General features: G+C 32.4%; 1 protein-coding gene across 1 annotated transcript in view; it reads right to left on the reverse strand.

Annotated features, from left to right (window-relative positions):
- The window catches only part of Dach1 (dachshund family transcription factor 1), a 394,219-nt gene that overhangs the window by 101,848 nt on the left and 266,271 nt on the right, over nucleotides 1-26,100 (reverse strand). The window contains exons 5-7 of the mRNA XM_033760919.1: nucleotides 25,538-25,710; nucleotides 11,340-11,475; nucleotides 7,799-7,933 (exon numbers count right to left, since the gene is read on the reverse strand). Of these exons, the coding sequence (XP_033616810.1) occupies nucleotides 7,799-7,933; nucleotides 11,340-11,475; nucleotides 25,538-25,710 (444 nt within the window). The remainder of the gene's footprint in view (nucleotides 1-7,798; nucleotides 7,934-11,339; nucleotides 11,476-25,537; nucleotides 25,711-26,100) is intronic.

The following is a 26,100-nucleotide window of genomic DNA, read 5'->3' on the forward strand; positions in this document are numbered from 1 at the left end:
CAGCCAATATAAAAATAGAAGCCCATGGTTTAGACAATGGGTTAATAAATTTCGAAATAAAAAATTTAAAAATTCATTAAGCCAAAGAATAAGTTGTTTAATAAACATCACACTTGATAGTACTAAAGTAAGGGCATTTATAATGATTGACAAATAAATCATAAAATGAACCAGATTTATATGTGGAACTAATATGTTAATTTACTAGTAATTACTCTCTTCTTCATTTTTAATGCTTTAAAAATATTACCTATGGATATGACCACGTGCAACTATTATTTAAACAGTGAGAAAAGATACTTCTATGCCTACCAAAGGGGATCAAGAAAATATATTTGATCAAGCCGAAAAATGAATAGTTTTTAAAATATTCCCATGAGGAAAAACATTTTAGCTGACCATAAGTAAAACGATAAAAATTATCAGTAAACATCAACAGGATTCATTTTACTAAGTATCCACAAAAGATTCTAAAACTTTGAGAAGATGATTGGAAAATCTACATCAACCAATGACTCTATTTTAAAATATCATATTCACATTAATTATATAAAGATGAATTGATGAAAGGTAAAATTGAAATGTAGCTAACTTTACAAATATCACCAGCAAGTGCTATAAAGTCAGAATTTTTACATATCAGAGAGACTGTTGTTTGACTTTTAAGCTATTATATTGCAGCCCATTTCTTTCTTTGTATTTATTTATTTTGTTGGTATTGGGTATCTAATTTAGGTCCTTGCACTTGCAAAGCAGGCAGTGGAACCACTGAGCTAAATCCCTGGCACAGCCCATTTCTAATACCTGGTTTAAACAGACAAATATATTTGTTAATCCTCAAAGCATGGCTTATACAAATTCAGGTGTAAGAAAATTGGAGTAAGTACATCTAAATTATTTTTAAAAATCTAAAAATTTAATGAAGCAATTACCTTCACAATTAGTGATGCACAAAATAATCAATTAAAGCAGATACTTCAGCAATTTTTCATTCAAACTGGCACTTTACAATCTTGTGATAAACATACTCTTTAATATGATGGTTTCTAATCTCCCACTTGAGATCAAGCATAAATCATGACATCTGTAATACTATGAACTATAAATAGATAATATGCTAAAATCAGTGGTCTACACTATGTAACATACCCATAGGTAATTTGACAGTATTAATGGCTTCCACTGAATATTTATGGGTAAAGCACTCCAGCCATACAGTATCTCATTTAAAGATAAAAAGATAATTATTGGACCCAGTAATGGCGAACCCTGTGAGAGGTATGTAAATGAAGCCAGCTGGGGTGGTACACGCCTGTAATCTTAGCACTTGGGAGGCCAAGGCAGGAAGATCTCTGCAAGTTTGAGACCAGTCTAGGATGCACACTGACTTCAAGTTTAGTCTGATCCACCCAGAAAGACTGGATCACACAAATATTTTTTTGTCTCAAAAAAATCAAAATAAGTAAATCAAATAAAGAAAGTGGGGAGATACAGCTTTGGTTCAAAAGAATAACTTTGGGCCAAATAATTATGGGTAAGGAAGCATACAGTGTACACCCCAGTAATGAGAGAAACCAGAGTCATCTTGTAAAGGACAGAGAATGTTTCAGAAACCTAAAATTTTCAGTGTGGTGGGCCAGTCATCAAAGTGCCTTGGATGAAAAAAAGGCTATGCATTATAAAATTTCCCATAATTAAGGTGTTGTTAGAAGAATTGCACAGTGAAGGTTTTCTTAAACTGTCACTAGCATATTGCTACAAACTCTTCTTCTCGAAATTATAATGCATGTCATAAAAACAAAAGTATTTTAACAAAGCTTCGCTCTAGCTATGGCACTGCAAATGAAATTTAACACCTACTTTAGAGAGAGAGCTCAGAGAGCCAGGAAGTGTGTTTCTGTTCATTTTACTCAGCACAGAATTAAAGAATTGGCATTAATCTCAGCACCTTTGTCTCACAAGTCACAACTCTGAGGAAGCTTTAAAGTTATATGACTCAGTTATCTGTAGGGAGGATATTTTATGACACTGAGATATGCAAAGAAAAATTATATGTAAAAGCTATATGTGAAAAAGAAGTTGCATTTCAGAGAACTTTAAAACTGAAAGTAATCATGGCCTTAGAATGAATGCTAATATTATCAAAGCACTGAAAATTAATAAAAAAATTACTTTCAGTCAATGCACATCTTTGTAGTTACGTGAAATACCAACGAGTACAGAGATATTTGTATGTAACCTTTATATTTAATATAATTTTAATCTAAAATTTTTAGTTTTTTTTAATTTTTTTTTTGGTTTTTTGAGACAGGATCTCACTATGTAGTTGAGACTGAACCAGAACTCACTATGTAGCCCAGGCTGGTCTCGAACTCACAGAGACCCTCCTGCCTCAGCCTCCCAAGTGCTGGGATTACAGGCATGCACCACCATGCCCGGTTTAATCTAGAATTTTTAAAGTCATTAGTGATGACTCAATTCTACTTTGAGTAAAGTTAAAATTATCATTGTTGCTGTTGTTGTTGTTGTTGTTGTTGTTGTTGTTGTTGCAGAACCAAGGATTGAACTCAAGGCTTTTATTCTCTTCCCCTTTCTCTCTCACTTCCTCACTCTTGCCCTCTCATCCTCTCCCCCTTTCGTACCTCTCTTCCTCTCCTCCCTCTCCCTGTCAATTCTGAGACAGGGTCTCATTAAGTCATTAAACTTCCTAGGCTAAACTCAAGCTTGCCATCCTCCTCCTGACTCAGCTTCCCAAAATGCTGGCATTACAGCTATGCACCAACACATCCGGCTAGAATTTTTCAATAATACAAAATGTACAAAGGATATACTGCAAAAGATTTTCCCATAAACTTACCAAAAGTGATGACATTATCATTTTTTCAAAAGAAATTATTAACGAAAGAGGAAAATCCAAAATTGCCAATTTATTCATTTATTTTTCCCCATTAAGTTTATTGGTACATTGAAAGCAAACAATACAGTTACATTGATCATTGGGATCTTGTACCTTTACACGATATGTCTTGGTTGTTTTTTCCCCATACCCTTGCACTCCTTCACCCACTTCACCCTTCCCTATTTACAAAAACTTTGTTTCCATTTTTTGTAATCTCTACATTAATACCTTTAGTGCTCTACTTTGTTTTTACCAAATGAAAATAATTTACAGAAGGATGTCAAAAACTGGAAATCCTAAGCAATGCTAAACAAGCAGAATCCATCACAAAATAAATGTTTTTTCTGTTGTTTTGTTTGTTTTGGTACCCAGGTTGAACTAACGCAGGCAGCAGAACCATTGAGCTAAACCCCCAGTCCAAGAAATGTTTTATGGTCTGAAGAAATCCCTTGAATTTCCTGCCTCCTCTCAGATTAGTCTTGCTTCAAAACTTGTGTCCTTTAGTACTAATCTTATTTCTTATGAAAACAAAGGGAAAAGTCTTAAGTATGGGGACCTTAAACTACATATTATGAAAAGTAACGTGTACAGTTGTACCAAGAAAGGGGAGAAAGTATTTTTTGCACTTCATTTGGTTTCTTTTATATCATTGGTTTTCAATCAGTTTTTACTAATTAATTATACAGGTATTTTTTTTGTTTTGTTCCACTTGAGACTAGACCATAACCTTCATACAGAGCTACATTCTCTTTTATATTTTTTAGCTTGGGACATAGTCTTGTTAAATTGCCTATGTTGGTCTAGAGTTTGGAATCCTCCTGCCTCAGTCTCCCAGATTGCTGAGATTACAAGCCTGCATCACCATGCCCATACAGGAATACTTAATATTAGCATCAATGGACAAATACGTGTAGAATAAACTGAGAGTCAGAGCTTCAACAAACAGTGAGCCCATTAATGTAATTCAAATGTCAATTAGTACTGCCTATTTCATTATGTTTAGACCCACGGAAAATGTTACCAATGTTTTTAGGCCCAGAAAGCTCTAGAGAACCCAGGATGTTTAGAAAAGTTGGAAGACACTAAGGCCATTTTTTAAAAAACATAGTATGTGAGTTATCCTCAGCTCACATCTGTGACATCTGATTTTAATCAAAGCTTACAATCTTTAAAGTATTTCTGCTTACACTCGGGACCACTGCAACAGTAGTATATGTCTATTACTTGTTAATAAACTAACTTACTTTTCATGTTAAATTTTGAATGTACTTTATTTAAAATCTCCCGAGGATGAAAATCCTATTATACGATTCTTTATTATAAAATGAGACAATATATTCAGCTGTTAATATTTCCAAACTCTATGGCTTGTAAAGCCACTGATCACTTAGCTGATAGTGATGTAATTTTTTGACTAATATTTAATAGCAAGAAAAGCTATTTAATAGTGAGAAAAACATAAAATGTTTAAAGGTTACTGATGGTTAAGATTCTAGACCACAATATTTCTCAGCATATAAATTAATTTATATATATATATATATTTTTTTTAGTATCAATATTTTCTTAAGAATTATTACTTTCAGAATAATTTAGTTGGTAGACAACAAATTATACATAAGAAGTTGAAGCCTAAAATGACATGAACATATAATTAAATTCTCTACTTATGTTTCTAAATAAAGTTACTTTTTAAATACAGATATGAGTAGTAAGAAAGTTACAGAGCTACTATGAGGGATATGATAAATGTAGTCATGAATGAAAACAATTTTTAATTTAGTATACTCTAGCAATCCAGAAAGCCCATGAATATTTATCATTAATTTAGTTTGCTCAAAAGTAGATAAAAGAGACTTTATGCAAGAGAAGGAGCATCATACAAAAACAATATATAGTATTGGAACCTATCAAAAAATTTCCATGATTACATATTTACATTTGAAATTGATAGCTTTACATTTCTAAGGAAAATGTTAACAATTTATTTTCCTTTATAAAATATGTATTAAAATCTTGGAATACAATTGAACTCCAGTTAAAGCCTTTGATCTGACAACAAAACCATTTATAAAATACTTATGTGGAAAAAAGTAGCATTATTAATATAGTACATATATATATTTATGTACTGTCAGATTGTGATACTATATTTCATATAAATATGCCTCCTTAAAGTCAAATACTTCCACCAATCGCCTTTTGTAAATAATGTAATTTTCATATGTTTTAACTCTCTTCTTCTTTTAGAACCTTTAGTAATTCAGCCCAAACTGATGTGCACCCCTGGATTTCTATTTACAGCAAACACAATACTTGGGTGACTGCAAGTTTACAGTCTACTGGGGGCCATGCACTGATGAAGAAACAATTTGGAAAACACCAGAGGGCTGGGAATTTATCTCAGTGGTACTGCTGCCTGCTTCGCAAACCCAAGGACCTGAGTTCAATCCCCGGTACCAAAACCACCAGGGATAGACTGATTGCAATGAAATTTTGTGGTCAAAAACAGGGCACTTAGATTAACCTAGTATTTTTATCTTTTTAAACGCAAATTCATGATAATAGAAACAAATACATGAGATAGATAAATTAAACTCATGACCCATAAAGAAATAGTTATAAAAATTATAGGTCAACTCAAGCTCAACCATATGGCTGCTCAATGTTCTTCACCAAAAATTATAGTGGATTTCATTTTCCAGCGATGGTACTGGTTGCCTGTGGTGTGCTCTTCACTACCATCCCTTGGCTTTTACATTTGACTTCTAACCCTTCTCCATCAAAGTTCTGAGAAATAATTAAACCCTAATAGTCTGACATCCATTGTATATGCCCAATTAACTTGCCTCATGCAAATCATGGTTAACTAGAAAAGTAGGATCCACAAGAACTACAGAAAAAATGTCACGCATAAGTTTCTGTAGGGATTTATCCTTCTGCTGAACCCTGAAGGAAATGACTGCTTAACATACACAATGAGAAAATAGAGATATTTATATCTAAATGGATGCATGAGGTGATACTCTTAAGTGAAATAAATAGGACTCACGTGTAAATACCGAATAGTTTCCCTAGTGTGAGAAACTGAATGTGTGAATAAGAACTAGAAGGTGTACTAGATAATGTGAAATAGAAAGAAAAGGAGCAAAGTGGAAGGGGGAGTGGATGGGAAAAGGGAAAAGAAAGAAGGGCAAGGAATTAATGTAAGAAAAAGAAAAATGGAAACATAGTCTTTGTAGAGAGGGGGTGGAGGGGCTGAAAGGAGGGCAGAGGAGTGGGGAAAAAATAAGAACAAGGATGGATTATGTAAAGGTGCAAATTTCCAAAGATGAATGTCATAATATTGTATACCTTAAATGTACCAATAAAATACATTTTAAAAAACATGTACAATGAATTTTTATACTTATATATTACTCGCAGCTTTACTCCTACAAAATTTTAACACTTCAATAATTTTCATTACACTGTAATGTAAAAGTTTTTGATGAAATATAAAAGGTATGGAATATATAACTTTGTTTGTTGAAAGAAGAGCTCATGAAAAACTTACAATTAGAAATTTAGAGACCACTTGGACTAGCGATGCACTGCATAGAGTCTATTTATGTGGGTAATATCATACCAAAACTTAATTAATGAGGTAAGTTCCTTAATGCTGTTATTTCTCAATTCTTTCTGCATTTTGATATGTTAATACCTTGGCAGGAATGTCAATGACATTTCACAATGTAGATAATCTCATCTGTAGAAACACTTTATTCGTTCTCCCTGAGAGATTTAGCAAAGCTTGTTTCATATCTAATGCAAAAATGCTTGATGTAATAAGTATTTTTACCTTTTTGTGTGTAGATTTTTTTTATGGAGGATGATTGCTCCTTCTTAATCTCTCTTCAAACATTTATTCTGTTGATTAATCATTTAAATTATTTGAATACCCTACCTGGCAATTGATTAGTTGTCTTCTTTGTATAAGCATGGTTTCATATAAGTAACTTTTTTGTTGTTTGCAGTGCTAGCCATTGAACCCAAGGTCTTGCTCCTGTTAGGCAAGTGTTGAACTAACAGAACTATACTCCTAGCTCCAAATAAATAATTCTTATTCACAGCATTCTTATTTGATATTTATATTGAAAAAGATAGGCAGAGAATCCAAACTTTATTTATAATATGTGTAAATATTATTTTAAAATAAAAAGGTAGAGGCTCCCATATTCACAATTGAATACTCGTAATTTGAAAACATGTATTTGCCTTTTAGCAAGAATTGCAAATATATGTACTAAACTAATATTTCAGTTTCTTCCTAAAATCATTTCAACAATATAGGGTGAAAATATGCATAAAAGAGCTTAGGTTGTGAAAAGGGGTTAAGTTGATGGTAACAAAATACTATATAAGTAGGTAACAAATTTGCCCAATCTGGGCTTTGTTATTTGTTTCATATACTTTTGAAACAATTATTAGTCCACTCACTGAAAAATTATGTATATTTCCTTATTGACCTAATGAAAATGTATATTTTAATTCAAAAAGACTCATAATAATCTTTTGTATATTTTTATCCTATCAATCAAAGTAAAATGACAGTGGCCCCAGTACACTGAGAAGGACAAATAGCAGCCTTTAGAAATTTGGAGATAGCTATTAAGGCAAACATTTTTCTTTTTAAACATTCTGAGAATCAAATTGACACCTACCGTTTCACAAGAGAAAAGCCAAAAAGGAGAAGGTCTTCATTCAAGCTTCTTCTTTGTTGAATAGACTTATTTATTAACATTTAACACATTTTTAAAATGTTTATACAATAATATTTTTCATAATGCAGAACTATGTTTCATTCTATGATTATGATCTATGTAATGTACTGAACTGGAATAAATGCAAATAAGTTACCTTTTTCAATATGCATCCTCTTTGACTCATGTGTCATGTCATGACCGGCCAAATCTCCCTCCTTTGGTCCAGGGAGTACATTTGGTGATAAACCCATCAGCATCTGGTTCATGGACAACCCATTCTGATGGACAGCTGTTAATTCCAAAACAAAAGAACAAGCACAAAAACAAAATAACAAAACAGGTTCAAACAGTTCAATCAAATTCTTTAGATTCAAAAATAAAATATAAATAGTCTAATTTAAAACTGTAATCTATCCCGAAATGGTAATTTATCTTTACAATTATAGTTATCCTACAATAATTGATAGCTATGATAATCTTAACAACAAGAAAATATCAAAAACACCACCACTTTATTTTACTTTTGTGTCACATAGAATAAAATATTTTAATGGATAGAATAATTATGATAGCCATATTACTACAACCATTACCAGTGAAATACTAATCTTTTAATTTAGAGCATCGAATTCTCTCCTCAGCAAATAACTTAATCCTACAGCAGGTACAATCTGAGCATTACAATACTTTGTATGTAGTTAAAATTTAATAAATATATTCTAGTTTCCTGAAAGGGAGAAAAGTGTTTTCCCCTGGTTAAGGCACTGCAATATGGTCCCAATTTTCTTACTCTATTCTAGTCAATAGAATGCAAAGTATAATAGGTGTCAAAATATTTCTCTCAAAATGCTTTTGAATTTAAACTTGAAAATAAAGGTGATCAATAAGTTCCTACTAGATGGCTAAATAATTAAAAACAAAAATTGATTTCCTGAACTAATAGTAATTAATAGCACTGTTACTTTTGAAATTATAAAACAGCAGTACTACATATGTTCGTGTTTTTTACAACCTCATCAATAAATTCAACTTAATGGAATTAATGGACTGTCCATGAAAGTCTTGGTTTTGTGCACAAATTTAGAAGGAAGAATAATTACATAAACCTTAATTTTTTGAAAAGTAAATATTTATTAAAATATTAAGAATTTCCATTTGGCAACCACAACTAGTAACAGCTAAGGATCAGTGATACTTCTTAAACTAGTTGGTGAAAGTTTGATGAATAGAATAATAGAATACACGTGTAGTTTTAGGATATTTCCTCCCAAGATGTTTAGCATCTTCAGATACTGAAAAATAACACTGTAGTAAACAAAGCTGCTAGTTGCCACCTTAACAAAATGATAAATTTATTATTAGTAATACAAAGATCATTTTTCTTGAAGCAATTCAACATGAAGATACCCTATCACGGCTATGTTATCCCTGCCAAAAAATGTTTAAACCAAAGCCAATCATGAAGACCAAAAAAAAGAAAAATCTAAGCTCAGGAACATTCTACAAAATAAATGCCTATGCTCATCAAAAATATGAAGTTACAGTTCCAGCTTCTCTAGTTAAAGGAAACCAAGGAGATGTGACAACTAATCACACTGGGTGATGATGAATCAGGTTTTGAAACTAGAAGGAAAATCATCTTGTTATTAAAAATATTAATGGGAAAACTGATTAAAGTTGAATGAAGTCTAAAGTTTAGAAAACAATGTCATAAGAATGTTAAATTTTAATTTTCAATCATTATTTTGTCATTATGGAAAGTAAATATCTTGCTAGTAGAATATGAACAAGGAAATATTTGAAGCAAAGAAGCTTTATGTCCAAGATGTGAGGCACTAGCAGCAATTTTCCCTGATAGAGATATCTTTATCAGATCCTGATTTACTGATGATTGATTTATTGATTGATTGAGTGAGTCTGGATGGCAAGTTCATCAGAACTGTGTGTGTTAAAGTTGGAAATTTTCTGTTAATCTGAAATTATTATTAATTATGCATTAAAAAGAAATGTCTATATATGTGAATGTACACAAGTGCATTCGTATATGTGTGTACTCGCTTATCTTTCCATTTCAACACTTAGGGCAGACCAACAAAAAAAAAAATCTGTTTGTATCAAGAATACAAAAAATAAACATTAATAAAATAGCATGAACATATAACAAAATTCTGGAAAATTATCCTTAAGCTGTCCCTTGTTTCCTTTCAATTACTAGAAAAACAAATATTTTTCTTTCTCTAAGAGGACAGCAGAAATTCAATCTCAGTATCTTCTAAAAGCATTAGAAATGGCACCAATGTTCTTTATTAAATTTCTGGCCCCAGTGTCAGCTTATCATAAAAGCATGCAGATAGTAATTACTGGAAAACTTTTCAGGTATTCGGAGCTGAATTTACCAACTCAGAAAGTTATCAGTGGTTTGGGGATGATTATCAAGTGATACATTTGTATCAATTAGCAAGTTACCATGGTTTAATTAAGAAAATAAATTTTTGACAGGCCAAATCAAATATTTATATTTAGTTTTATGAATAACTATATAATTGGTAAGAATTGACCTTTTATTTATAATTTTAATAAATGCATTTCTTCACACTTTATTCTAATATTCAATAGCATCCAGATTAAGGATTTTTGCCTTTTCTAAACATTCTTTTACAATCCAATAAAACACTTTCAAAAATTGTTTTCTGTTAGGGAAATATTCTCAACAACAAACTAACTCCAACAAACTCTGTAATTACCTAAAATTCATACTATAAATTTGATATTTGTAAAGTAATAAACATTCTCTAAAAATAATACAATATACATCAATTTTGTCTACCAAGCTAATCTAAAAAAATTTTGGTGGGAAAAAAAAGTTCAATTATTTTTCTTTCTTTCTTTTTTTTTTTGGCGGGGGGGTACTGGGGATTGAACTCAGGTCCTTGTGCCTGTAAGGCAGGCGGCAGAACCACAGAGGTAAATCCCTGGCCCAAAAGCTCAGTTCTTGTTCAGACACAACAAACAGTTGTTTATTGAATAGCTTCTTAAATTTATTCTTGATTTTTTTTGTCCCTGGAGAGCAAGATAAATGTAAAAATATGATGAAATAAACAGAGCTTTTAAGTTTTTAGTAATACATACCAATATGCATTATGCTTGGTTAAATTCTAAAATTTAGCCAGTATAAAATTTTTCAATTCATCAATCATCTGAATTACTTGGCATAGCTATTTCTGTCTATTTATTATTTTAATCTACTGTCTTGATTTTGATTTCTTTTATTCTTTCTTGTGGAAATCTTCATTACTGAAATGATGAATTTTAAAAATTAGTAATTACAAAAATGAAGAGATGGGATAAAAGGATAAAGTTGAATAATCAATAAACCGTGTATTCAGACAGATTTTTGAGAACAGGCTGTTTTCCTCAGAAACTAATCTACAGGGGTACTTACATTTGCTAACTTCATACCTCAACTCTTTATGTGTAGCATCAAAGACAGGAAGTTTCTATCAGAACCTGTTAATGTCATATCATACTTCAAGATATCCCAAACTGGGAAACCTAATTTTGACAGATGGCTATTGCTACAGAGCTTCAGAACATGATACAGTCGAGATCTATTTGGAGCGAAGGCATTTTGATTAGAAAAGCCAGCTGCACCTAATAAAGTCTAAAGCGGTGACAAGGGTAAGTATGAGACCTACGGATTCTGTCAGAAGAGCTCTCGGTCCGCGCTGGGGAGCTGGACACGCTGCTGCTGCGGTGTGAGGACGGGTGGCTGCCAGGCCGGCGACCCTCCTCCAGAGAGGGGGCTGGCGAAGGGCTATCAGGAACGCGCTCCTGCACCACGGGGGAGGGAGGAGGAAAACGAGGTGAATTCAGTAGGTCATGACGTAACAAATCTTAATTTGTCTTAAATACAGTAATACAGAAACATTCACTAGCTTTTAACTGTACTAAAAGTCCTTTTATTTTGACAAACACCTAAACCAGCTAATTTGAAATTCTTCAATGCATTCATCACCTAAAAGACTAAAATCTTTGTTAGTAAAATAGGAAGGGGATGCTTATGAAGCTGTGTTCTATAGGTAAGCTTTGCTGTACTCATGGTGGTGGCCCATCTCCTCTTTGAAGAAAAAGTGAACCTGAAGAAGACAACCAAAAAGCATCCAAGAATGAACCTACAGACAATGAAGAGCAATTAGAACACAGCAGGATTAAAGTTTTAGCTACTGATTTGTTTGAAGAAATTTTAAAATATGGTTTCCTGTTTGAGCAAGCATCTGGAGATCAGAGCACATGAACTATCAATGTGACACACCACGTATACTATACATAATAGACATAATAATAATAATAGCAACACCAGAGGAGTTGTTAATAGTTATCCCATTGTGTCATTGCTTTGGACACACTCGGACAGTCACAATTTGAGGTATCATACAACTGATTATTATTTAAATTATAGCAATTTTAATTGATTGAATAATTTTCAGAGTAGTTATAACCCTTTCTCCATTTGAACTAAACAAATGTATTAAGGGAAAACTCACAAAATATGCATTAGTTCTGTTTAGGCCAAATTAGTTTCATATATCCTGGTACTACTGTATGTGAATACTCATATCCCTCTCCAAACTTCCTCTAAGTTCCAGGCTTTTGTCATAAAAGTGACATCGAAGGAAGTACAGTATATAAATGCCTCTGATGAGCTATTAAAAATGGAATTACACCTTGACAACATATGCATTTCTAATATTTTCTACTTTGAGCAACAAGTTATTTATTTATACTTTCACATATTAAAGACATAGGCCTTGATGACTTTTCTTCACAATAACTAAGACATTTTTTAAATGTAAGGGTAAGTCTCAGTATAAAATATAATAAGTGTACTATTGCTTAAAAGGATAAAATATGCAAATACTAAAAACCAAAAAAGAAAAAAGTTCTAAAATATGATTGGCCTGGGGACTAATGTTTCCAACTAAAAATGGTTTACTTAATATGGAAAACAAAGCAGAAACTCAAAGCTTTGTATGGCCAAGTAGAAAGGTGATAATGCACACCTTTGCCCACAGCAGTTCCATGAGCCTCCTCCTGATGATTCTGGATTCTGCTGCACCCCGGGGTCACCAGCAAGTTCCTAAACAGCCTGTGCTTGGGCTTTCTGGTTCACAAGTGTCACACTGGAACCGTGTCCCCAGAATAGACATGTTGCAGTCCTAATCTGGGCTCTTTTCCTGAGACTTTAGCTCCAAAATCATGTAAAGATGGAGGCAAATATTGGAGTTATACAGCAGCCAGGCGAGGAAGTTCAGGGATTGCCAGCTAGCATCAGAAATATGGAGGGGCAAGGAAGGGTTCTACCTAGGATCTCAGAGGGAGCATGGGCCACCTGACATCTTTTCGTCCTGTTGCTTTCTTTCTCTCTCTCTCTTTTTTTTTTTTTTTTTTTTTTTTTGTACTGGGGATCGAACTTGGGACTTTGCCCTTGCAGAACCACTGAACTAAATCCCCAGCACAGCCAGATCAGACATCTTGATTTTAGACTTTCAGATTGGAGAAATGCGCCAGAATAAATTTTTATTGTTTTAATCCACCCAGACTGTGGTTCTGCATCACAGTGGCTCTAGAAAACTAAGACAGTACTAGGCATCCAGTGGTGCCCACACATTCTGAAGGTTCTGCTGATGGCTAACATGTAATGAAAATCATATATGCTTTAAGTTTTTCAGTGCTCAACATTATTATTAAAAATCTCCAACAGATACTCTAAGACTTCTTGTCTGTGCAGCCTGACAAATAAATGAAAACAAGCAGAAAGAAAGGCCAGGCACTATTCCAAAAGGGTGTCATACAATGATTTTCCAATAGGATAAAAAGTAATCCTATAAGAAAGCATGATAAAAGAGTTTCATGACCCAAAAATATTGTAAAGAGAAAAGGTGGGGAATATCAAATTAATAGTTCTCTGGAAAGGTTCAATGTATATTAAAATGTTAAAATGATAACTTACTGAACTTTAGGAGCATTTAAATAGATAATAAAAGATTCCCAAAGTACATGTGTTATCAATATTATACACAGCATCAGCCTTATAGCTTAATTAATAACATATTAAGAAGTAAGAGTGCTATTTTCTGCAAATAGCAAAATTGACTGATATTTAGATAAATACAAGATGCATATATTTCTCAATGAAATTCCTGTGCAATTTTAATTTGAAAGACGAAAATGATCATTGGCTAAGGGAAGGAGAAAGAAAATGGGGAGAGAAAACAAGCATATACCCCAAACATGATTTAAAACGAGCTTATTCAGGAAAATTTATGGAATATCACATATTTGACAGAGTAGAAGATATTAAAGAAAAATATCAGGCAACAGTTAAAAGTGCAGATTAAAATATTTTGAAATCTCTAAAAACATTTCACTAACCTAATTATTTTCCCATCATAATAAATTTCTTGTAGTGCTAATAGAAAGCATGAGATTGCTTTTTTCTGAGATACTTGTCATAAAAACTTAAATATAAGACTCTGTTACAATGGTTCTATCACTAAAAATAATTCTATGCCTATCTTAACATTTTCCACATAAGTATAAAAAGGTTACATTAGTCAATATATTTGTCAAAGATTCCTGTGGTGATTCCTTTAATTCATGAATTATTCACTTATTATTTTAGACATTCAAAATACTCTAAAGATAACAAAATAAACTAAGTAAATATATTAAAATCTTAATGCAAAATACATTTTAAAAGCAGTCTAATGCTTCGGAAATATTGGTACAATTATAGTATTAGCTTTAGTTTACCTTTAGTTGTAGGTATACATTTAAGAACAAAGAGTACAAAAACAATACTTAATGCTTTTATTTCAATAAATATTTTAATTTATGCAAATTTCCCGATTTAAAGGCTTAATTATTCAGTTGATACTTTATATAAATTGAGACAACATATTCAGTCATTTCATTTAATGTACAATTTCAATCTTTGGAACATGATGTATTGTTCTTTGAAGAATTTCATTAAAGTAAAATCCATTGAGCAAGTAAGATTTGAATACATTCTTGCACAATAAATTAATTTATCTTAACAGCTTAATTCTTTTATCATATTTATATGTTTGCCTTACCAGAGTATTCTATAAGATGGAAAATAATGGAGACAGTAAAGAATTGCTTAGGAGAGAATATAATAATTATTAGAGAAACAAAATAGATAATGAGTTTTATTCAGACATAATAACAAAGAAGTAGTTCAATGTCTATAGGGAAACTGTGTAAACTGGATTTATCATTTCATTTGTGTAATATCCTTTAACCTCCAAGATGGTTCTGAAGTAGAACAGAGAGGAAGAATATTTAATTTAATACTTCAACACACTGCTTTATAGTCCTGCATCAACCCCACCAATCAATAAAACACAATCTTTTGCAATGTTCATCTTTAGAGAACTCACCACAATAATAAATGAAAATTTAAGAGGAGTACTCTTACACTGCAAAAAAGGTCATGCTAATAAATTAATGGTAACAGAATAACAATAAAGGGAAAGCTGCATTTATTGATGCTGGGGAAGAACAAGAAGTATTTGTCTCTAGGATGATTCAGAACCAAAGGTGGAATTCAAAAACAGTAGACACTAAAATTTAAAAATAAAAATATAAGCAATTCAGTATTACACACACATCATTAAATACTTCAAAACTGGATTATTTCACCTGCCTCCTTCCTACCACAAAAGTATGTGTTTCATTTTATCAATTTAATCCATCTTCCTCAAGTAAGTATGATCACGACACATTTCTCTACAGGATAATTTTATTTAGCTTTAATTTATCTTGTTCTTTCACTTTAATTCGCTTTACTGTTATCAGTATTTCATTCAGAGATCCTCTCACTGAGCATGATATAGAAATATGAAGACTGATAATTCTAGTGTCAAATAAGTTATTTTGACATTACTCCTTAATTTGCAATGTTTAAGCTGACTAGTACTTTATTTATATATAATCAAAACTCCTGTGCCTCAGGACACCTCAGATTTGAATTCATTCATTCAATAAATATTTACTGAACACCTACAACAAGCCAAGCATGATTCTAGGCTCTGTTTATATGTAAGTAGATAAAGGGGACAAAAATCATTTTCTTCTTAGAGTATATATCATAGACTTGAAAATGTTAGTGAAGTATAGAATTCTTTACACTGACTTACGGGTTTCTCTGGGAAAAAAATGTACCATGAAGCTAATAGTAGAATTTGGATTCCAGACTCAGGAAAACCCTCAGTGATATTTTTAAGAGACATAATAAATGATGTCTACATACATGTATCTGATTAAGAGCAAGCAACCACCATCATAAAACTCCATGGCTCAAAGTCTTCAACTAAGGATGCAAGGAACATTTCAATGCTTTTTAAATTTGCTTTGATGATGAAACTCGAGAAATACTGTTTTACTAAATGTGACATTAGTAGACTCCAGGAGTATATTAAACAACTTAATTTTATTTTCCCATTGTCTTTTTGAATATATTTAGTAGTAGAAAGGGACTACATTTCTTCCACATTTTGTGTGACATAACTCAGGTGCTTATAATTTTTCAGGATACAGTTGGGTAATGTAAAATTGCCTTTGGCTGCAAAACATAATCTTGACTCAGGAGTTAAATTCAATCATGTGCAGTAATAATAAGCACTAGTACGTTAAAAGGTAGGACTGCTCCCTTTCCTACAGCCAAAGGTAGAAAGTAGTGGAAGAAAAGGAAGGAGGAAAAGGTAAGCTCTGGCTTAGCCAGCTCTCTGTATGGCAAATGTTTACAGTCAACTGGTCATCCAGTTAAGGCACAGTGTACATTCTTAAAAGCTTTGGGCTGGGGGATAGTGGGGTTGGGTGGAAGCGCAGTGGTGCCATACCCTGCCTCACAAGCACAAGGTCCTATGATCAATCCCAGTGACCCCCCCAAAAAAAAAACCTTACTAGAAACGTACTAGAACTCTTCTCTCTCTGAACTGCAGTTTCCTTGATGGGTTAATTCACCTCTGTGTTCAACTGTCACTAGAATTTCTTCTATAGTTATGACTGGAGCGTAGATTCAAGGTAATTTTGGAGCAAGACTACCTCATAGATGATGCCACATGCTTTAATCAAGAGAGTATAGTGTCTGCTTGTTTGCCTTTTATGATTCCAGTCACCATTCATAATCACAGCCTACATTCATTACTCCACTGAGACTCATGAGTGGTGATGTTACCATTCCTTACTCATTTATTTGCCAGGAAATTTCTACAACTGTGATGTCTCTGATCTGAGTAACTCAGCTATCCTAAAATAGTCCATGTGGAAAAGGCAGGAGGAATCTTTGTTTTCCTTCATTTATTTATCTTTTATTTTAACTTGTACTGGGCTTCCAAAGAATCAATTCCTTACAATTCTCCAAAAATCAAGAGTGAGGTATTTTTAGCATTACTATAAACTTATGCATTTAAACATGTGATGTGTTTTAATATGCCAATATATACTTAGTGGTGGTTTGGTTGTAATATTTTATTTTTCTGGTTGCATTCTATTTTATAATTAATGTTAATGCCCCCCAAAAATTATTAAAGTATTTTCTGAAATTTATATTCAAAAGAAATGAATACATCTAGAATTTTTTTGTTTATCCAAAGAATAAACTATATCCTACATAAAAACCATGTGAGACATATGATGTCATATTACCCTAATATTTTAAACTACTTTGATAATTTGGGCATCTAGTTCTAATTTTTATGTTTTTTTGACACTTTAAGCTTCATTTCAAGTAATAAAATATTTCAAGAAACTGCCTTAAAAGAAAGTATAAGAGAATGTAAAATTATATATTCTATTTCAAAATGTGTATTGTATTTAATTCTAAGAATTGCATAGAGTATCTGTCTGAGTCTGTCTGTCATACACACACACACATACATACAAGTACACACACACACAGAGACATTGCATAGGCAAAGAAAATCAACAAATAAGTCATATTCTCTTTTCAAAAAACTGTGATGTGACATGGAAGGAAAGATGCTTATTGAACCATGTAAAAAAATCAATATGGCCTAATTTCTCAAATATTACTCTATGTTATCTTTGTGGAAAAAATGAACTATAAAAATTGCTCTGAAAAATTTTCTTTGCTGGGTATAGTGGCACACACTTGTAATCTCATCACTCAGAAGGCTGAGGCAAGAGTATCTCTGTGGGAAAAAAAAAGTGTGTCTGAGTTCGAGGCCAACTTGAACTACATAGAAAGACTCTGTCTCTTAAAAAAAGGAGGGAAGGAAAAAAGGAAAGGAAGGAAGGGGAAAGAAAGAAAGAAAGAAAGAGAGGGAAGGAAGGGGAAAAAAGAAAGGTAAAGAAACTCTATTGTATACTATGCACTAGAGATTCCAAAGTCCTTGATTAAAAGAAAGCAAAATACAATATTTTTGTTAGATAAACAGCCTTAACAAGAAAAAGAATAACAGAGAAGCAGCTCTCCACACACACACACACACACACACACACACACACACACACACACATATAAAGTATAAAATTGACAGATATTCTTCAGAGTCCTAGAATAGATAATTACAGAAATCACAAAACTAATCATAAGCTAAACTCAATGTTAGTGTTCAAATAATTTATTGGATTTTATATATAGTAATTTAATTATTATAAGTACCTAGTGAAGTAGTGTTATTACTACTCTAATAATACAGAAAAGGAAATGATTAAGTAACTTGTTTATGGTCACATCTTTAGGAGGTGGTAGAGTTGATACATTAACCAAAGAAATATTGATTTTAATTTTAATTATATTTCAACAGGAATATTTTCCATAAAATCTTTATGATATCATTGTAACTGTATTAAATAAGAAGTGAGAAAAATATTGATTCATTCAAAGAGACTTGGAATTACTTGATGAATTGATTAATAGAATATTTAACCCCATTAAATAATTATCTAATGACAAGACAAATCAATTACTTGATTTATACTGCTTATTTTCTTAATGATTTAAGATGGTAGAGGAAAAAATTATCTTTAAAACTTGAATATGATACCAAAATGGCATAGTCAATATGTATGTTACAACTTACAAGTATCTATAGGTACTAAATAAAGGGACTGGAATCTTTAAAAAATGTGAATGAATACAAATTCCTAACACATGAAAATGATGAACAAAAACTGTCTTAAAATAAATTTTATGCCAAATAATCTGAGTCACATTCAACCACCAAAACAACTTATGAATTATGACTACATTGAAGAATTAAGGCTCTATTTAAGGATTACTATCCAAATTGAGGTTTATGCTAGTTTCAGTTTCACTTAGTTCATTTCTTAAGTATCATACAGGAACAGGAGGGTATTCTTTTTTTTTAATTAGAAAGTGTAATATCACAGATTTCAGTAAATAGGGCAAAAGAAACAAAAACAAGAGAAGTAAATACAAAATTCTGTTGCAAGATCAATATACCTCTCTTGAAAGATGATAGAATATAATGATGAAAAGGAAATTCATACAGTATAAAATGTCAGAGCAATAGAATTTACAAACTTAACCCAATTGACATGTACAGAACATTGCACCCCAATAACAACAGACTTAATCTTTTTATAAATAGATATAAAATATTTGCTTAAGTCAACTAAATATTGAAATACAAAAAGTCTGGACAAATTTGAAACTTCTGAAATTATTCAATCTATGTTCTGTGACTACAATATAATGAAGGCTATGAAACAATATAAAAGGGTTTAAAATAATCCAAAAAAGGGGTAATATCAAGACCTGGTGCTTAAAGAATGAGCAACAGGCTGATGAGACCAAAAGACTGTGTTTGGCTGCACCTAAGCAGATATTAAAGCATTCTAATTAAAACAAAAGTTAAACAGGAAGCTTGATGAAGAATGGTGAGGAGAAATTACAGTATTGGTCTGGAGAACAGAATAAATTACAATATTATAAAAGACGTCTTCAATTGTCGAGAACAGAAGAATTAGTAGACTTTTTTTCTCTAAGAAAACATTTAAAAGTTGGAGTAGGAGCTATTGAGCTGTAAGTTTTAATTTGATCAATGAATATATTCCTTATTCTTATATTTGCTGAAAATGTCACATGCATCCTACAAAGCCTTAGATATATAAAAACAGAAGGGAAGATGTACTATTGATTTAGCTACTAAGAAGCTAGACGACATAGCACATAACTTAACATGCCTCTGTTGTTTCATGTAATATGAATGTTAGACATAAAAATATATGGGCCTCATTGACACACAATAGACCAAAACAGTCTGTAATAATGTGACATGTCCAAAGATATTTAGCTAGTAAGGATTTAAATTAAAATTGTTATTGCCTATTTCACTTAAGAGTATATCCTAAATAAGTCACACGTGTAAATACTGAATAGCTTCTCTGGTATGAAAAACTTTAATGGTATATAAGATCCTAACAGTATAATTGACAATGTGGAATAGGAAGAAAAGGGCTAAAGGCATAGGGGAAGTGGGAAGGGTAGGGGAAAGGTAATAAGGGAAAATTTTAAAAAATGAGAAAATGGAAATAAAGAATGTGTAAACAGGGAAGGGAGGAGGGGGTAAAATGAGGGCAGGGGTAAGGGGAAAAAATGAGAACCAAGACCTGTCATGTAAAGGTACAAGATCCCAATGATGAATATAACTGTACTGCATACTTAAAAAGTACCAATAAACTCATGAGGAAAAAAACTATTATTGCCTAAAGTGTTTAAGTACATTTTTTCCTCAAAATTATCCTACCAAAATATTTCCAGCAATTTAACACAATCAACCATAGAATTCCTAAATTCAGTACTTTGCAGATGTCTCGTGGAGAGTTGTATTTTAAACAAATAACATGTCACAGCAGTACTATTATAGGCAGCTAAGTCAGGTAGAAATTAATTGGCAGTCAAATAGGGACAGGCCCCCGAGTAAGTCAGTGTACAAGATGAGAACACATCACAACTGGGGCTGGAGGCACATCTAAAGAATGTGAGGCCTTGAGATTAAAGCCACAGTTGTCAGACTTGGATATTTCTCTAAGGGATGAATGGAAATTTGAGATTATTTCGTAATTGTTACCACCCACTCCATTAAATCCAGATATGCATCAGGCTCCTGGATGGGTGACTAGAATACCTGGACCTATCCCTTCCCCATAGTGTTCCTGTTTTAGGGATCACAGACAAGCCAAGGTTAACAGCATAGACCATATACCCTGGTTACATGCCCTGGTGTCCTATTGGATCAATATTAGATAAATAGATGTACTGGTAATCTTACTGGTTGATTATCATTTGACCCACAGTGTACTTGCACTGTAACTCTGCTATATAAATTATCCCTGACAATGGCCTTCTATGGCAACTCCTCCTGTCTCTCAGGAGGTGTTCCTGTTCCCCAATAAACCTTCCTTGCTCTAAACCTCCTTTGTTCTTTGGAATTCATTCTTCAATTTCAGGGGACATGAAGTCTGGACATCTGACATCTAGTAAGTTGGGAGTTATATTTCTCCTATATGGGTACAATACCAATGGCATAATAATATGGCCTTCATCTAATTTATTTTCCTTAGGGCATTTAACTTTTTAACACTAAAATCTCAATGTTTCATTTCTTTTCCATCTGGAACTATAGTGTTTGAGAGTTGGTTTAAGCTGCCTCAATTACCTACAGTCTAAGTTTCGCATGGATTTGAATTGATCAGAAGTCTAAGGCATTAATCAACAAACTGCCTTGTAGAAGGACAGTTAAAGATATTTGACTCAACTCTGTGTTGATATATGTAAGCAGCCATAAAATATGTAAATTTAAAAGGATGGCTATGATTTTTTAAAAATCATTTTTATAGGCTCTAAAATTTGCATATCATATGATTTCATGCATCAGGAAATACTATTCTAATTTTTCAATTACTTAAAAACATGAAACCATATGTGATTCATGTGCCATACAAACAATGGTGATAGACTGGATTTCACTCAAAGGAAGTAGCTTTTAAGCCAAAACCCTATTCAATTTCATGTTCTGTTGTGAATATATTCATAAAAATACTGGATTTTTTTGTGTGTTTTGGGTTTTTTTTCTTGGCGTATAAACAGGTAATAAAAACAGTATTTTTAGAATATGTAACTCTGAGAGTTATGTTTTTACTTTACTTCTGTCCTACATATTCTTATTGCCTTTTTATAAGGGTAGGAAGAATTTATTACGACAAAGATAGCTTCTGTTGAAGAGGGACAGAAGGCTCAGAAACTGGGTTGCCTCTCTCACTGCCTGTGTTACTTAGATTGAGTAAAGGTAAATGGTATATATTAGCACATGGAAGATCTTTCACATTTCAGTTATCTCTCCAGAAGCTATTTCTTCTCTTAGAGGCAAATCCTCTTTGATATTCAACATTTCATTTTCATTTGGCTTCAGATTTAGAAATTTCTCAGGCAGGCACTATGTGACATAGGAGTTAACCATTTTCTTTGGTCTTTGGTTAAAATTTTTTTTTTCCAAAACTGTATTTAATTAGTGTGTACCTTGTAAGTTTACTGAACTCTGCTTGTGCTGTGAAATCAACTAATACAAACAAATTGGGTGGGTTGATTTATTAATTGGTTCTCCTAAATATTTAGAAGAGAACATTTCCCTCAACTTTACTTTCTGATGTCAATTCTCTGATTTTTCTCAAGTGTTGTGGATGTTTTTAAGCACCTAAACTTTTTAAATTGTCTCATGTATTTGCTGAATTGTATTTCCTTTCTATAATCTTTACTGTCTGTTTTAAATTTCAGTCTATATCGATAGCCTGATTCACAAGAAAGGACTGCGATGCAAATGGAACTTTAAATAGTTTCACAATAGCCAAATGGAGTTTACTTGGATATAGGTAATAGAAACTGTCAACTTTTACTTTCTACAATCTTTCTCAGTAAGACCAGTTAATTTCTACTTAGCAATGACTATTACCTTTCACACCTCCACCACATTCAAAATCTAGGGTAAAGGGAAAAAATGAGAACCAAAATCTGCCATACAAAGGTACAAGATCCCAATGATGAATGTCACTGTACTGTATACTTAAAAGGTACCAATAAACTCAATTAAAGAGAAAAAAATCTAGAACTTCTTCAATCCATCTGCATCAAATTTCTAACAGTTTGTGTCCTAAGAAAATCTAAAGGGATGTTCCTTTGCAGAGTTATTCCTAGCAAAATTACTTTGGCTTCCTGGTCTTTGCAATTTGAAGAGTTTTTTCTCCTCCTTAATCCTTTTGCAAGTTTTCCAGGAGCTTCTCTTTTGCACAGCATTCTAAAGTGAAGCCCCAGATAAATGGTTAAGATGCTAACTGCTAAATAATCATTATTTAGATTTACTGGACCAGAATATCCAGTGAACTTTAAAACGTTCCTCTCTAGTCTTTAGTTCTTTCCATCCACTAACACAAACATGTAAGTTGCTGTGAAGTTTAACTTGAAGAAAAGTAATAGGTCTGTTAAAAAAACAAAAAAACTGTAGGTGCTACCCCAAGGAGGCTGAAGCCTGTTGTGATGTTACAGAGAATAAAACTGAAGATGCCCTGCCTGGATGACAAACTCCTCACTCAACACAAATATTCCCTTCCTGCTCCTGTATTCTGTACTTTTCAAAGCCCTTTGGACCCCTGAGTCCCCCAATTCGGATGCCTTAGGATGACAGCATCTCTGTGTACTTCAGGGCCCACTCTTCAGAGAACTCGATTCTTACCTACCAACTCTGGTCTCCTAAATATCGGCCTTGAGTAGCAAGTAATGAAGACCATATTTAGGTAATGAGACAAGGAAATGAGATGTCACTTTCACTTCTTAGGAGTTGGTACACATTTTAAGGCCCAAAAACCTCTTTAATTACTTATTCCCTGCTGGTGTATTCCTTCCTTTTCTCTGTTCTTTCTTCTCCATTCATAAAGTTAATTTTAAAAAACTAAAAAAAAATATTGCTGACTTTTCAGTACTGCGTTCTGGATGGTTTTCTAAAAACCCTTCTAGAGGAAAATCAAGGTCTTTCATTTACTTACCTAAACATAGCCAACCAAGGATTTATTAGAAAGAGCTTCACTATTTGAGTATTTTATTTCATGTTAGTTGTAACACAAATATTTAAAAATACGTATACTGAAAAATAAAATAAATCAAGTCTCCTGGTGTACTTGGGGGCTTTGAATCCAGAAGCATATAAGTTATCACGTCATATCCAAATTATGTAGAGCTCCTAACTAAGATATTCATTATGATTTCAAACTACAAAAACCTATTTTCTGTCATATTTTTGCTTTATTTATTAATGTAAAGCTTATCTAAATTAGAGATTACAACAAAGTTATGAAAATGAAAATTATATAATTTTATGAGATGATTATCATTGTTATTAGCAATTTTTTAAATGTGAGTAATCACATTTTATGATTAATACTGAGTACTTGTTAAAATTTTATTAAAGTAGTTATTAACTACAGTACAGGAACACTTAAGAGGTTTGTTTTTTTTTTTCCTCCTCAAATGAAATCTCTTTTAGTTAACTTCAATGAGTGAGGTAGATAAGAATGTTGAATTCTCAGGAATAACAATTACTAAAAATTATCATAAATTGAATAATGCAGCTATACCTTGATTAACAAATCATCTGGTAAAAATGGAATCCTCTTAAAGTCATTCAGAATAAAAATGAGTTTTACAAATTTTTCCTTATCAGTTGTTTGGCTGATGACAATGTGGCACTCACTGGCATTCTCTCAGGTGGAGGCCTTGTAGTAGTAGATCTTGGTCTTCTGTACTGTTTTGTGATTTTTTTCCTCTGGTAATTAGACTTCAGAAAATGATGTAAAAGAGGGATACAGCATTTTTGCTTACAGACCATTATTTTAAGAAAAGTTCTTGTATACATATTAATTTGCATTCTATGCAAGTAATACCTAAGACTTTAATGCAAGACAAGCTGCATTTGTTAACCTGAGCTCAAGTGCATTATATTCTGAAAAAGCAGATAGTGATTATGCCACATGAGGTGCCTTCAACTCAGGTTACAATCGGATAACATTCATAATGGTCTCTTTTTGTTAGTTCTTATTCCTCACTTGATATAACAACAACAGTTAAAACATTTATCTTTAATAAACATTTTATAAACATAAAATGAAATGAGCATTATACATATATATATATGTGTGTGTGTGTGTGTGTGTGTGTAGCAGATGAAATATATATAACTAAATGTATACATATGAGAAAGACAGAGGGTGAGAAAGAAGATTCATACATATATATTTATATATGACATTTGTGTAGCAATAATGTTACTTTGCATTTATATTTCCAAATTTACAAAAACTCAATCTTATTACTTTATAGGTTTTATGCCCACATTGTACTACCCATTTTTCAGATGCTATATATAATCAGGTAGATTTAAGTTATATGTCCAAGATAACAGAACTCATAAACAGCTGAATTTAACTATTATGATTGTCTGATTTTTCACACCTAAAAGCTTACAACATCACACACAGAGAAACACACACACATACACCATATATGCACACATGATTTTAGTTATATCATTTAATGTTCTATGTTGTTTCTCTTGAGAGAACTTTATGTAACCCTAGCCTGCCTGTCTTAGTATATGTGTTGCTGAGGTAAGCACTTAGGCTGCCTAAAAATATTGTACCCATGGGGCTACATACTGTAGGTGATGTTTCTCATAATATATTTATCGTCACTTACATTTTAGAATTACAGTTTAGCTATAGAATAAGAAAAATAAGGTGAACATTCTAAAATCACATTGTGAGGAACAATTACCTTAATGACAGATGTCTCAACTCTGGATGGAGGAGTCTGAACTTGTGCTGCTGCCGCCATATTTGCAATGGTGCTGAGGTGGTTCATCTGGCTCATTGCCATGGTGACAGATGCTGGAGGTAGGCTGACAGGAATTAGAGGGTGGGGCATCATCATAAAAGGAAGTTCCAGTCCTATAAAAAATACACATAGAGCATCATCACTCTGTTTCAAGTTAAACCACAAAATATGGTCTATCTCACTGATTAAAGTTATTATGGACATAAATCATTAAATTGTAGACAATAAAAATAGTTTAATAATGGCAGTCAAAGAAAAAAATTCATTCTCTTTGTATGCAATAACACCCATTCACCACTCAGGGAAATTAAACATACAACTAACCAACTTGGTACCATGGTTTATCATACCCCCACGCTGCATGTTTTAAACCATATGATTCATTCTTTGCTATACTATTTCTCCGATGAGTCTAAATTCTTATTTAAAATACGAGAGTTTTATTTAACTTATCATGAGTAGCTGTCTCAACGCAGTACATCCATTTATGAGGTTCTATTTTA

The sequence above is a fragment of the Fukomys damarensis genome, unplaced genomic scaffold (assembly GCF_012274545.1).
Source record: "Fukomys damarensis isolate Sample0158 unplaced genomic scaffold, DMR_v1.0_HiC HiC_scaffold_6, whole genome shotgun sequence".
In the NCBI taxonomy this organism is placed as follows: domain Eukaryota; kingdom Metazoa; phylum Chordata; class Mammalia; order Rodentia; family Bathyergidae; genus Fukomys; species Fukomys damarensis.